At 38.0% G+C, this 13,289-nt stretch overlaps 1 protein-coding gene across 1 annotated transcript in view; it reads left to right on the top strand.

Annotated features, from left to right (window-relative positions):
- DOP1B (DOP1 leucine zipper like protein B) overlaps positions 1-13,289 on the top strand; it is a 136,964-nt gene that overhangs the window by 75,436 nt on the left and 48,239 nt on the right. The window contains exons 18-21 of the mRNA XM_044670271.1: positions 2,329-2,481; positions 8,240-8,340; positions 8,736-8,926; positions 11,167-12,778. Coding sequence (XP_044526206.1) covers positions 2,329-2,481; positions 8,240-8,340; positions 8,736-8,926; positions 11,167-12,778 — 2,057 coding nt within the window. The remainder of the gene's footprint in view (positions 1-2,328; positions 2,482-8,239; positions 8,341-8,735; positions 8,927-11,166; positions 12,779-13,289) is intronic.

Raw genomic sequence — 13,289 nt, 5'->3', positions numbered from 1 at the left:
AGATGACCCTAGGCTTGCCCTAGGACATTTTGCTGCTGTTTCGTCTCCCTATGTTCAGCACCCCATGCTATGAACTCCCCTGTTGTTTCATGAGCTGGGCTGGTCCCCATTCTGCTGCTTTCCTACTCCTGCCAGGTGGCCTGGGCTGGGCAAGTTCTCTGCTTTGCTGCCTCAGGAACTCTGCTGCCATGTGGGTGTGAATAGGGTCCTGAAGTTTTGTTTCTCCATCTCTGCTCCCTTGGGACATCACGACTGCACTGGCATATGAGTTTGTAAGATTCCTGCCTTCTCTACTTTGTCTACCTGTGTGGAGTGGCTTGGGCCAGGTTCATTCCTGTTCCACATCTTCATTGCCTCTGGTGGAGTCACCATAGGTTGGGCTGCTCCAGGTTCTTCCAGTTCTTGAAGATGCTGCGATGCCTGGTCTCCTCTCTCCTCTTACTCCAGTGAGATGTATTTTTCCAGCTTTCCTGTGTTTTAAGGCCATTTATTTAACTTCTGTCTGTGTGTGGAGCATCAAGAGAATGGAGCATCCTTTATGCCACCATCTTAGCTCCCAGCATGAAACTTAGTGCCATTTTTTCCTTAAGGTTACTTGCCCTATTCTCTGCATTTATCTTTTATTTTCTGATTCACATGTTGTCTCCCCTATATTATCCCCATTGCTTAGCATAGTACCTATCATATAATTAATAAATAAATACTAATTTGTTATTGATTATATAATAAGGAAGGGGCTATATGTTTGGAACTCATTGAAATTATCTCTGCCAACAAAATAGAGAGAAGTGCTGATTTTTACTTGAGTCTCCCAGCCTGATCACCCTAGCAGCTAAGGTTTCTTGGCAGCTACCAGTCCAGAATAGTACTGCACTCTCCATATTTGCTTCTGGTCATTGTTTGAGCTACTATGGTTAATGCACTCACTGCAAAACCTGTCCAGGTCTGTCATGGCCCACCTGCAGCTATCCAGCATCAGTTCCATCTCTGTGTGTGACTTTGCTTGCAGCCATGTCAAAAGCCCAAAATAGCAAGTAGCTGAAATCAGTCGGCCATATATTGGAAGAACTCACATTTGAATGGAAAGAATGCCTCAGAAATGATTAACTAGAGTTCACTACAAGGACAATGAAAGGAAAAATACAGAAATTTGTAGAAATGTGTGCTATGTACATTTTCCTTTCTCATTGATCTAATTTTACTTGTTAACTTCCAGGAGATAGCATGAACACTTGTTATATATTTTTTCTTTTTTTGTAAATAGCTTAGTGCCTCATTTTAAAAATTAAAATGTAATGGGTTACTTTTTTATATTTTAAAGACATATACAAGAAAAAAATTAATGGGAAAGTATCCATTCCTTAATTTTGCTTTATTTTTAGCAGAAATTCTGTAATTGTTTCATCTTCGCAGCTTGCGTTTTCCTTTATCAATGTTTATGGTTCATGAATCTTGAACAAGATCATCTTTGACTTTTAAAAGTATTAAGCAAGAGGAAGCTAGATGTCTTAGTGGATCGAGAACTAGGCCTATAGGTGGAAAATCCTGGGTTCAAATTTGGCCTTAGACATTTCCTAGCTAAATGACCCTCGGCAAATCACTTGACCCCAATTACTTAGCCCTTACCACTGTTCTGCCTTGGAACTGACACTTAATATCAATTCTAAGACAGAAGGTAAAGTTTTTAAATCAATCGATCAAATGCATTAAGCATAATCATAAATGGCCTCATATGAAAATGATACTGTTTACCCACAATGTCAGGAAAATATGAATGTTGGGATATACTTTGCATATAATAATGATATATTTGTGCTGATTTGTGCATATGCATGTGTCCACACACACCTCTAATTTCAGCCCACTGCCTACACTTGACTGGGGTACAGCTTATAACCTCAGAATGAAACAAAACTAACTTTACCATATGGGGATTCATATGTAGTCTTTGCTTCATTAGCTCTATGTAGTAACCAGCATTAGCTGACTGTAATTACAGACAAATATAACTTTATTTACTCAGCCTAAAGACTTTATGAAGAAGATTAATACTTAAACTAATAAATTGCAGTATTTTATAGCTGACTGCTAGGAGAAAAGGAAGCATACAGGATTTAACATAAGGTACTAGGATTATAGACACCCAGAAATCTGCAACTTTATGCCTAAAAGTTGTGATGTCAGTACCTGCTTATCATATTGTTCTTTTCTTTTAAGAGCTTATGGGTCTGTTGTTCATGAGAACTTGGGTAAAAGCTAACATTTTTATATTAAAACTTTTCTTAAAAAGAGATAATTAGGATCTCAATAATTATCCTTTTATCATAGAGAGTGGCACAGGTGCTCTGGAATCAGCTAAACAAAGACACACAAGAGCATCACATTGCTTGTGTGGAACTCTTCTACAAGCTACACTGCTTGGCACCATCACCTAACATCTGTGAAGATATTATCTGCCATTCATTATTGGAACCTGACAAAGTAAGTCTCTGTTACTTGTTAATTTTTCCTTTCCCTTCTTTACTGTTTTTTCCTTCGGTTTATTAGACTCTCTAGTGATTTTAGATTAGTATATTTTAGTTTAGTGTATTAGTAAATTTAGATTTCACATTAGTAGATTTAGATTTAGATTAGATTTTACAAATATCATCTTCCCATATAAGAATGTAAACAATTCAACCTCATTGAGTCCTTTGTGATTTCTCTTTTATGTTTACCTTTTTTTGGCTTATTTTAAATCTTGAATTTACAAGTTAGACTGTCTGTTCATTTCTGGTCTTTTCATCAGGAATAGTTGAACATCATCTATTTTATTAAATATCCATTTTTCCCATTATTGAATTATACAATTTTGCTGAGTTGATTTTTTATGGCAATCCTAGTTCTTTCCAATATATTCCAAGCCTTCCACACTTTTAGCATGGTATTGGCTAACTATTGTGTGATCTTCACTGTAACTTCATCATATTTGAATGATTTCTTTTTGATTTGCATGCCCAATTCATTGACCTCTGTCCTCCCTAATCTGTTAATATATGCACTCAAGGATATAAATTTCCCCTAACTACTGCTTTGGCTGTATCCCACAGGTTTTGGTAGGATGTCTCATCATTGTCATTCTCTTCAATGAAATTATTAATTGTTTCTATGATTTGTTCTTTAATTAACTGATTTTAGAGAATCATATTATTCAATTTCCAATTAGTTTTTATTTGCCTTTCCATATGCCCTTACTAATTATTATTTTTATCACATTATGATCTGAAAAGGTTGCATTTATCATTTCTGCTCTTTTTATTTGTTTGCCATATTTCTTTGTCCTAGTGCATGGTCAATCTTTGAGACTATACCATGTGCTGCTGAAAAGAAAGTACATTCCTTTTTGTTCCTATTTATTTTTCTCCACATAGCTGTTAACTCTAATTTTTCTAGGATTTCATTCACCTCTCTTCTTACCTCTTTCTTATTTATTTTTTGGTTTGATTTATCTAGATCTGATAGGGGAAGGTTCAGGTCTCCTACTAGTATTGTTTTATTATCTATTTCTTCCTTGAGTTCTGCCAGTTTCTCCTTTAGAAATTTGGATGCTATACAATTTGGCACATACATGTTAAGTACTGATATTTCCTTATTGTCTATACTGCCTTTTATCAGGATGTATTTACCTTCCCTATCTCTTTTGATCAGATCTATTTTTACTTTGGCTTTATCATTTATTAAGATTGCAACTCCTCCCTCCTTTTTCTCAGTTGAAGCCCAACAGATTTTGCTCCATCCTTTCACCTTAACCTTGTGTGTGTCTATCTGCCTCATGCGTGTTTCTTGTAGACAACATATGGTAAGCTTTGGGTTTCTAATACACTCTGCTGTTTGCTTCCATTTTATGGGAATGTTCATCCCATTCACATTCAGAGTTATGATTGTCATCTGTGTATTCTTCACCATTTTTAAGTCTTCTAATTCTGCCTTTTCTTCTTTTGCTATTTCCTTTTAAACCAATGGTTTGCTTTTAATCATTCCCCCTAATTCCCACCCTTATTTTACTTCCCTTTCTGCCCCCTCCCTTTTTGTTCCCCTCTTGTTATTTTCTTAGGGTTAATTAGATTCCCTCCCCACTCTCTTTCCCTCCCTTTATGTACTCCCTGTCTCACTCCCCACCTTGGTTTTTCCCTTCTGCTTTTCCCTGTAGTATAAGATAGAATTTGTTGCCCCAATGGATCTAGCTGCTCTTCCCCCTCAGAATTGATTCCTCTGAGAGTAAGATTTAAATATTACCTATTAACACTCTCTTCCTCTCCTTCTTATAATACTATTCTTCCCCTCCCCTTCCCACATGCCTCTTTGTGTGGTATAAATTATCCTATTTTTCTTATTCCTTTAAGTTTCTCTTGGTGCCATCTTCTATCCCAACCCCCCTTTTCTTTCTTTTTTTCTTTTTTTTGTGTGTATCATCTGAGACCACTTACTACCCCAAACTTTCCCTAAGTATAGTTCTTCTAATTACTATAATAGTGAATACACTTTTTAAAAAAACCCTTAACTTCTGTGTATTGGCTCCTACGTGGAAGAGTGGTAAGGATGGGCAGTGGGGGTCAAGTGACTTGCCCAGGGTCACACAGCTGGGAAGTTTCTGAGGCCAGATTTGAACCTAGGACCTCCTCATCTCTAGGTCTGACTCTCAATCCACTGAGTTACTCAGCTGCCCCCGGTAAATACAATTTTTGAGAGTTACAAATAACATTTTTCCATATAGAAATATAAGTAATTTGATCTTATCAAAGCCCTTAAAGAAGAACCTTAAAATTTTTTTTCTTTCCCCTCTCTTATTTATCTTTTCATGTTTCTTTTGGTTTTTGTGGTTAGATAACAAACTTTCCATTTAGTCCTGGTCTTTTCTTTGTAAATACTTGGAAATCTTCTATTTTGTTGAATGCCCATACTTTCCCCTGGAAGTATATAGTCTGTTTTGATGGGTAGGTAATCCTTGGTTGTAGACCCAGTTCTCTTGCCTTTCTGAATATCATATTCCAAGCCTTGCGGTCTTGTAGTGTGGAGGCTGCCAGATCCTGTGTGATCCTGATTGGTGCCCCTTGATATCTGAATTGTCTCTTTCTGGCTTCTTGTAATATTTTCTCCTTAACTTGGAAGCTTTTGAATTTAGCTATTACATTCCTGGGGGTTGTCTTTTGAGGATTTAGTGTAGAGGGTGTTCTATGAGCTCTTTCAATGTCTATTTTGCCCTCTGGTTCAAGGACATCAGGGCAGTTTTCTTGGATAATTTCTTGTAGTATGATATCTAGAGTTCTATTTGTCTCTGATTTTTCCAGAAGACCAATAATTCTCAAGTTGTCTCTTTTAGACCTGTTTTCTTGATCTGTCATCTTCTCATTGAGATATTTTATGTTTCCTTCTATTTTATCAGTCTTTTGACTTTATTTGCTTTATTAATTCTTGCTGTCTTGTGAGATCGTTGGCTTCTACTTGCCCAATTCTAGCCTTTAAAGACTGGTTTTCTGCTATAATCTTTTGGTTTTCCTTTTCTTTATGGTCTATCTGGCTCTTCATGGCTTCCAGCTGGTCATTTCTGGTCTTCAATTTGCTTATCATTTCATTTGATTTCTAAACCTCAATTTCCAATTGCGAAATCCTGCCTTTTAAACTGTTATTTTCTTTTTGAACTATTTCCCACTTTTTTTGCCAAATCTCTTCCACCTTTCTCATGATCTCAGATTGGAACTCTTCAAGATCTTGTGACCAATTTTCTTTTTTTTGGGAGGGTTTGGATGTGTTTACATGTTTGTCCTCCTCTGCTGTGTGTTCTGTGGTCTGGATTTTTTCTATGTAAAAATTATCTAGATTTAGTGGATTTTTCTTGCTTCTTTTGTTGTTTGGTTTTTCTTAAGCCTTGCTAGCCATTACTCTGCTGTTTCTTGCTTCCCTCAGAAGTCTGGGTGAAGAGGGCAGGCTCTCTTGTGTATGGAGCTACAAAGCAGTTTTACTTTTTGAGTCTGGGCGCAGTTTCTGCCATATGCTGCCCCATCCGCATTCCCCTCTTTGCACCCAAGGTGCACACTCTTCAGCCTCCTGGGGTTTCAGGTCAAGCTGCTCTCAGGGGTGTTCTTGATCCGCTGCCAAGAACTTAGAGGTTATTCCCCACTGCTCTATGAATCCTGCCCTGTACATGGGAGGGTTTGATCAGCTCGTGGTTTGGTGGGAGCTAATTTACCCCCTTATAGCATGGAAATGCCCAAATCCCACATACCTATGATGCTGCGCCCTATTGTGGAGTCCCTTCACTCATCTGAACTTGGCCTTTTTGTTCTTTTGAGATATGGTACAGTGGGTGGTGGGGAGGGTAAAAGTTCTGCAACTACTCTGTAGCCATCTTAACCCAAAAGTTCTGAATGATTTCTTTTTGGCTACTTGAAGTATTTTTGTTTTCTCTTTCTCTGGAATTTGGCTATGATATTTCTTTTCTTTTTTTAAACTCTTACCTTTCATCTTAGAATCAATACTCTGTATTGGTTCAAAGGCAGAAGAGTGGTAAGGGCTAGGCAATAGGGGTCAATTGATTGGCCCAGGATCACAAGCTAGGAAGTGTCTGAAGCCAAATTTAAACCTAGGACCTCCCTTCTCTAGGCCTGGCTCTCAGTCCACTGAGCTACCCAGCTGCCCCCTGGCTATGATATTTCTGAGAGTTTTCACTGGGGATCTATTTCAGGAGGTGATCTACAGTTTCTTTTTTACAGTCTGGTTCTAGGATATTGGGGAAGTTTTCCTTTAAATTTCTTGAAAGATGATGCTTAGGCTCTTTCTTTTAACAAGGCTTTTAGGCAATGCAGTAATTCCTAAATTATATCTCCTCAAGTTATTTTCCAGATCAGTTATTTTTTAAGATGAGATATTTCATGTTTTCTTCTCTTTTTTTTCATTTTGTTGACTTTATTTTATTGTCCCTTGATGTCTCATGAAGTCATTAGCTTTCACTTGTATGATTTAATTTTTATAAAATTATTTTCTTTGGTGAATTTTTGTGCCTCTTTTTCTATTTGGCCAATTCTGTTTTATAAAGGTTTTTTTTAAATCAGTAAAATCATGTGTCTCTTTTTTTATTGGCATGTTCTGGGTTTTAAGATATTATTTTCTTCAGTATTTTTGTGCCTCTTTTACCAAGCTGTTAGTTGCCTTTTCATAGTTTTCTTCTCCTGTTCTTGTTTCATTTCTCAATTTTTCCTCCACCACTCTTATTTGATTTGAAAAAAAACATTTTTTTAGGTATTCTAGGAATTCTTGTTGAGCTCAAGTCCAATTACTATTTATTTTTGTAGTTTTGCTTGTAGGTGTTTTGAAATCATTGCCTTTTGAGTTTCTATCTTGATCTTTCTTGTCACCATAGTAGATAAAATTATGGTTGAGTTCTCTTATTTTTTGTTTGCTCCTTTTTTCCAGCCTATTTCTTTACTTTGAACTTTATGTTAAAGTTTGGTTCGCCAGGGGTGGAATGAGGTAGAGACCATTCCAAACTTTAGGCTTTCTCTTGCTCTGCTGTTTTCAGAACTAGTCCTAGGTATTTGGAAGTTTTTGGTATTTTCACTGCTCCTTTTTGATAACAGGTGTTCTTTTCTTCCCTGCAAGTATGACCTCGAAGTGGGCACAGGCAGTAGAGTTGCAAACAGTGCAGGTTCTGTACCCAGTGCAAGCTCAGGTGTCCCCTGTAATCTCTTACTAACCATTTACCAGATCTTCTTTACTGTCTTTGTCTTGAGAACTTCTGAAACTCCTACTGTTGTCACTTCTAAGAGCTGCCTCTGATGGTCTGATCCTGACCTTTTGTTGGCTTTCCCACTGTAGAATTTTATTGGAGGCATTATTTTAAAATTAGTTAGAAGGGAATATTGGGAGGGTTCATCTGCTTCCTCTACTTTATTGACTCCTTGACTCTCTCCCTGGAATTGCTCAGATCTTCTGAATATAGAAAATGAAATTCCAAATGAAAGAATTCACAGATTGCTTTGGGGTGGCAGGGACTATGGTTACCCAGATAGAGATCAAGGCATTAACTTTGATTGTAGTAAATCTCTGGTATGCTAAATATACATTTTATATGTAACTAGTCTGTTGTAATAGGTTAAGAAAAAAAAGAAGATAATGAGTATTTCAGAGGACTCAAGTCATGAAAAATAGTGCATTCTTCTGCTAAACCAACAAAATGTTCATTTTCATTTATCTTGCATTCAAGGGAACAAGATTGGAAGCAATATTTAGATTCTCCATAATCTGGCATCTAACAAGAGAGATTCAAAGCAACCGGGTGACATCCCACAGTCGTTCCTTTGATAGGTAGGTTGGTAACTTGAAGATTTCATTGGACAGTTGATATTTCTCTGAACAGGTCTTTTGAAAAGTAGTCAGATGATGAAACATTCCTTTCTTCTAAGATAGGGAAGAGACAAATGATAAAGAAAATGTCATGATGTTATCAGACATGGTCACTGAGTTTGTTGGTTTCACTTAAATTTTTTCTTCTTTAAAAAGGGGAAGAGTTCAGTGTTGGGGGAATTGATAATTAGTTTTTGTGATTTGAGGGAAGATCATCTAGGAAAAATACTTAAAAGTTTGAAATATCTAAAATTGGAAAGCATGAAGTATTTTATTTTTGGATGCTCAAACAGATATAGGTCAAGAGTATTCCTGTTTTTTGTCACAGCACATGAATTCCTAGGATTTGTTTGCAGGTCCTTGTTTGTTGTACTGGACAGCCTGACTTGTTCTGATGAAGCCATTGGTGCAGCAGCACAAGGCTGGTTGGTTCGTGCTCTTTCCCTCAATGATGTGTCCCGCATCCTGGAACCTGTTCTCTTGTTTCTACTTCACCCAAAGACACAGAGAATATCCATTCACTGCATCAAGCGGAAAAACTCAGCAGGTAACCACACTGGAGTGGGCAGACAAAAGCAAGTCATGGCCTATGAAAAGGGACCATGGTCATAATCATTTAGTAGTAGAGGTGATAGTGAGAGGTTCTTTCTCTTTTCTTTTTTCAATCCGAAGAGACTTGTACTTATTAATACTAAGAAATGCTTTTTCTCCTAGGGTTCCTACTATTTCTGAAAAATCTATTCTACTAATAAACAAAGAAAGACTTCAGAAGACAAAATAATAGCTTTCTCCTTCTCTGGTGCAAATGGTTGAAATGATACAGGGGGAAGTCCAGCAATAATGAACTTCTATCCACACAGCAAAAACTGTGTGTGTGTGTGTGTGTGTGTGTGTGTGTGTGTGTGTGTGTATTTATATTTTTGTATATATGTGGAGAGAGAGAGAGAGAGAGAATGAGCTTACATTAGACAGCAAAAGCCTACCATGAAATAGAACAAGCTAGTTAGTCTAGCATAACCAAATGATCATAGATTCTAGAAGACATCATAGCAATCGCCTAGCCCACTCTCTCATTTTCTGGCTTCAAGGTAATATGATGTAGTCGAAAGGTCATTGAACTTAGAGGTCTCAAGTGCTGCCTCTGACATTCACTGATTTGTGAATCTGTCAAGTCAATTAATTTACCTAGAACTTGGTTTTCTTATTTGTAAAAATGAGGCATTTGGACTGGATCAATTTTTTTCTCCTAAGATTCCTTTCAACTCTAATGATTATTAATTCTGTGATATTATGAAACTAATGCCTAGAGAGGGGTAAGTGATTTGTTCATTGGCATACAAATAGCAAATGGCAGAATCAGAATTTAAATCCAGGGCATTTGACTCTGAATCCAACTGCTGCCCTATGCTATATTGATATGATATTTGCCATTATTCTTATAAATTGCAGTTAGAGCTATTGCTCAAGAGACACTTTCCCTCTTCGTTACCATACTTCTACTTGAGAAAGCCATCACAAAGGGAATGATGGTATCTTGAAGTTATATTTAGAGTCGGCCAATTCACTAGCTTTTGCCAGGTTTGCATAGCTGAGAGATCATAAATTAGCATGCAATCGAGATCATTAGACTTCATATTCATACCTCATAGGATTTTAAAAGCTTCTTTTAAGACTCATACATGTGTGTGCTTGTCTTATTTCTATTGAAAATAAGGCTCTATGTTAAAATAGTCTCTATAAATATTTAACATATCTGTTTACTTATTTGTAAATTAAGTTCTTCCATCTTTAAAATTCTGTCTATGATGGTTATGTGTGAGAAAGTAATAGACCATTTAGAGAAAGGATGTATGGCATAGTGGATAGAGAACTGGCCTCAGAGTCAAGAATACCAACATTTCAATCCTACTTTGTAACCCTGAGAAAGTTAGTGCCTCAGACAGCCCTTTAAGACTGTAAGTTTCCTTGTAGATGCTGGTTTGCTCCTCATTAGATGTATCCTACAAAAGCAACATCATAGGTCTAGTCAAAGACATAAATGAAAGAGCATCTACATGGCTCTGGAGTCTGGAGATGGGAGGTCCTGGAGTTTAAATCTGGATGCAGATACTTCCTAGAAGTGTGTCTTAGACAAGTCACTTAGCCCCTTATTGTCCAACACTTATCACTCTTTTGCCTTGGAACAGATTCTTAATATCTGTTCTAAGACAGAAAGAGAGAGAGGGTGGGAGGGAGAGAGAGAGAGAAAGAGAGAGAGAGAGAGAGAGAGAGAGAGAGAGAGAGAGAGAGAGAACATTTTATGTTATATATGCATACATGTATGTATATGTATATACATGTGTGTGCATGTACAAATAAAATATATTCACATATAAACATTTTTATATGCATGTGTATGTGTGTGTGTATGTATATGGCAAGTAAGTGACACAGGCAAGACTTGGAATTAGGAAGATCTGAGTTCAACTCTTGTTTTAGACACTAGCTATGTGGCCCTGATCCAATCACTTAACTTCTCTGTGCTTTGGTTTCCTCATCTGTAAAAATGAGGATAATAGCATTTATTTCCCAGTGTTATTGTACTAATCAAGATAACATATATAGAGCACTTTAAAAAACATATTCACAATAATTTCTCTTACCCATGATTAATAATTTGACAGCTTTATATAGTTTTTTAGGACTGTTAACTAAATGACCTTTTTTAGTCTTATAAGTCTTTTCTTTAAAGAACTGATTTATCCACAGTTTCAGTTCTTCTAAAAAGTTATTAACTCTTCCTTGCAGAGGATTTACATCATTGGTTTAGCAAGAAAAAAGCTTGTTTCAAAGAACTGTATGGAGTGTCTGAACTTCCTGAAGGCAGCAGCTGCCATGAAAACCTGCCCTTGAATCAGTTTACAACCGTAGACCGGGAAGCTATTTGGGCCGAAGTAGAGAAAGACCCAGAGAAACTTCCGCTGAGAAATGTCCCAGAGGATGATGACGACGATGTCCCTGGTTGCACAGACAAGGCCGAAGGTGAACTTCAGGACAACAGTGAACACACCGAGTCAGCAGATACCAGCTTGGGAGCCACCGAGAGTGAAAATACCTCCTCCTTCTCCACACCTTCCCTTGACCCTCATGAACTGAGCAGTGAAGAAAACTGTAGCCCCGTGGATGACCGAGTTCCTCCCAAGCATCCCGCCTCAGCCTCTCTTTTCCAGGCTCAGGTCTCTAAAACAGTTGCCAAACGGAACCTGGTGCGCTTTGACTCAGACAAGACCCAAGCTTCAGAGTCACTCTCGAGTGATGAGGAAGCGGACATGCATCAGACACTCACAATGTCCAAGTTACTGAAACAGAAGAAGGAAAAGCAGGCGATGACCGAGGCTTTATTTAAGCACATTCTGTTGTACCTACAACCCTATGACTCCAAGCGAGTCTTATATGCCTTTTCTGTGCTAGAGACAGTCCTCAAATCCAACCCCAAGGAATTCATTGAGGCAGTGTCTAGGACTAACATGGATACCAGTTCCACTGCTCATTTGAACCTAATTTATAACCTCTTAGCTCGTCACCAAGAAGCTTTGGTGGGACAGAGTTTCTATGGAAAGCTACAGACTCAGTCACCCACCACCTGCCCTCATTCCCTTTTGATCGAGCTCCTTATTTATCTCTGCCTGAGTTTCCTACGTTCATACTTTCCGTGCTATGTGCAGGTCTCCCACCGAGACATACTAGGCAACCAAGCTGTACAGATCAAGAGTGTCGAGGTCTTGATCCGGATAATGAGCCAGCTGACTAATGTCGCCAAATTATTTAAGGGGAAGAATGTGGACTTCATCCAGAACTTACTGGAGCAGTGCAAAGTTCAGGAGTTTGTCCTCCTCTCTTTATCTGTTTCCATGTTTAGCAGTCAGAAGCAGTATGAACTTCTTGCCTCGGCTCCGACTAAGCCCCCTCGAGAAGAGAGACTTTTTGAAGAAGGGCTGATTAGTTTTGGTCAGGATACGATCTGGAATCCCCTGCAGATTGAGCTTCTGAAACTCCTGCAGGTGCTGATTATCTTGGAACACCATCTGGGAAAGGTCCAAGAAGAACTGGAAAACCAGTCAGATCTGTCCAAGGAATGGCAAAAGACCCTCAGATTTCAGGAGTCCATCAGCGCTATGCAGTATGTCCAGCCGCACCCCATTACTTCTCAGGGACTGTTCATCTCTGCCGTGGTGAGGGGTTTACAGCCAGAGTGTGGCTACGGGATGCACTCGGCCTGGGTTAGTTTGGTCACGTCCTCTTTACCGTACTTTGGCAAATCCTTAGGCTGGACGGTCGCTCCGTTTGTGGTGCAGATTTGCAAGAATCTAGACGAACTGGTCAGGCAGTATGAGAATGAGTTTGTGAAGTCTTCTGTCAGGTAAGATGTGCCAGTAATCTTAATTTTTTTTCCCATTATAGACTATAATATAGAACGGCTAGTTTGGAATAGATTGTAGTTGGAGCATTGCTCTAATATTCATGATGGTTTATTTATCATTGTCCAGGATCTGAATTCTTCTAGTCTTCTTAGTTATTTACTAATTCTATAACCAATGGCAAATCAGTTACCACAGATGATTTATCTGTAAGATGGGTATAGAAATGAAAATGTCATTCCTTGGATCATTATGAAAGGAAAATAATTTTAAATGACATAAAATATATTTTAAGCAATAATTCTTGTTTGAATAACCTCTTGAAGTCCACAAAGCACTTGGATCATTACAATCCTTTGAGTAGTATTACAGATATTATTTATCCTGATTTTATAAAGGAGGAAATTGAATCTCCGAGGACCAAAATGACTTGCTTGTGTTCTCACAATTAAATGTTTAGGGAAGATCAGACATTTCTGATGACAAGTGTCTTGACTCTAAATCTCTCCACTC

Source organism: Gracilinanus agilis, chromosome 3 (genome assembly GCF_016433145.1).
Source record: "Gracilinanus agilis isolate LMUSP501 chromosome 3, AgileGrace, whole genome shotgun sequence".
Lineage (NCBI taxonomy): Eukaryota > Metazoa > Chordata > Mammalia > Didelphimorphia > Didelphidae > Gracilinanus > Gracilinanus agilis.
Note: the sequence above shows the minus strand (reverse complement) of the source record. Positions and strands in the feature narration are given on the sequence as shown.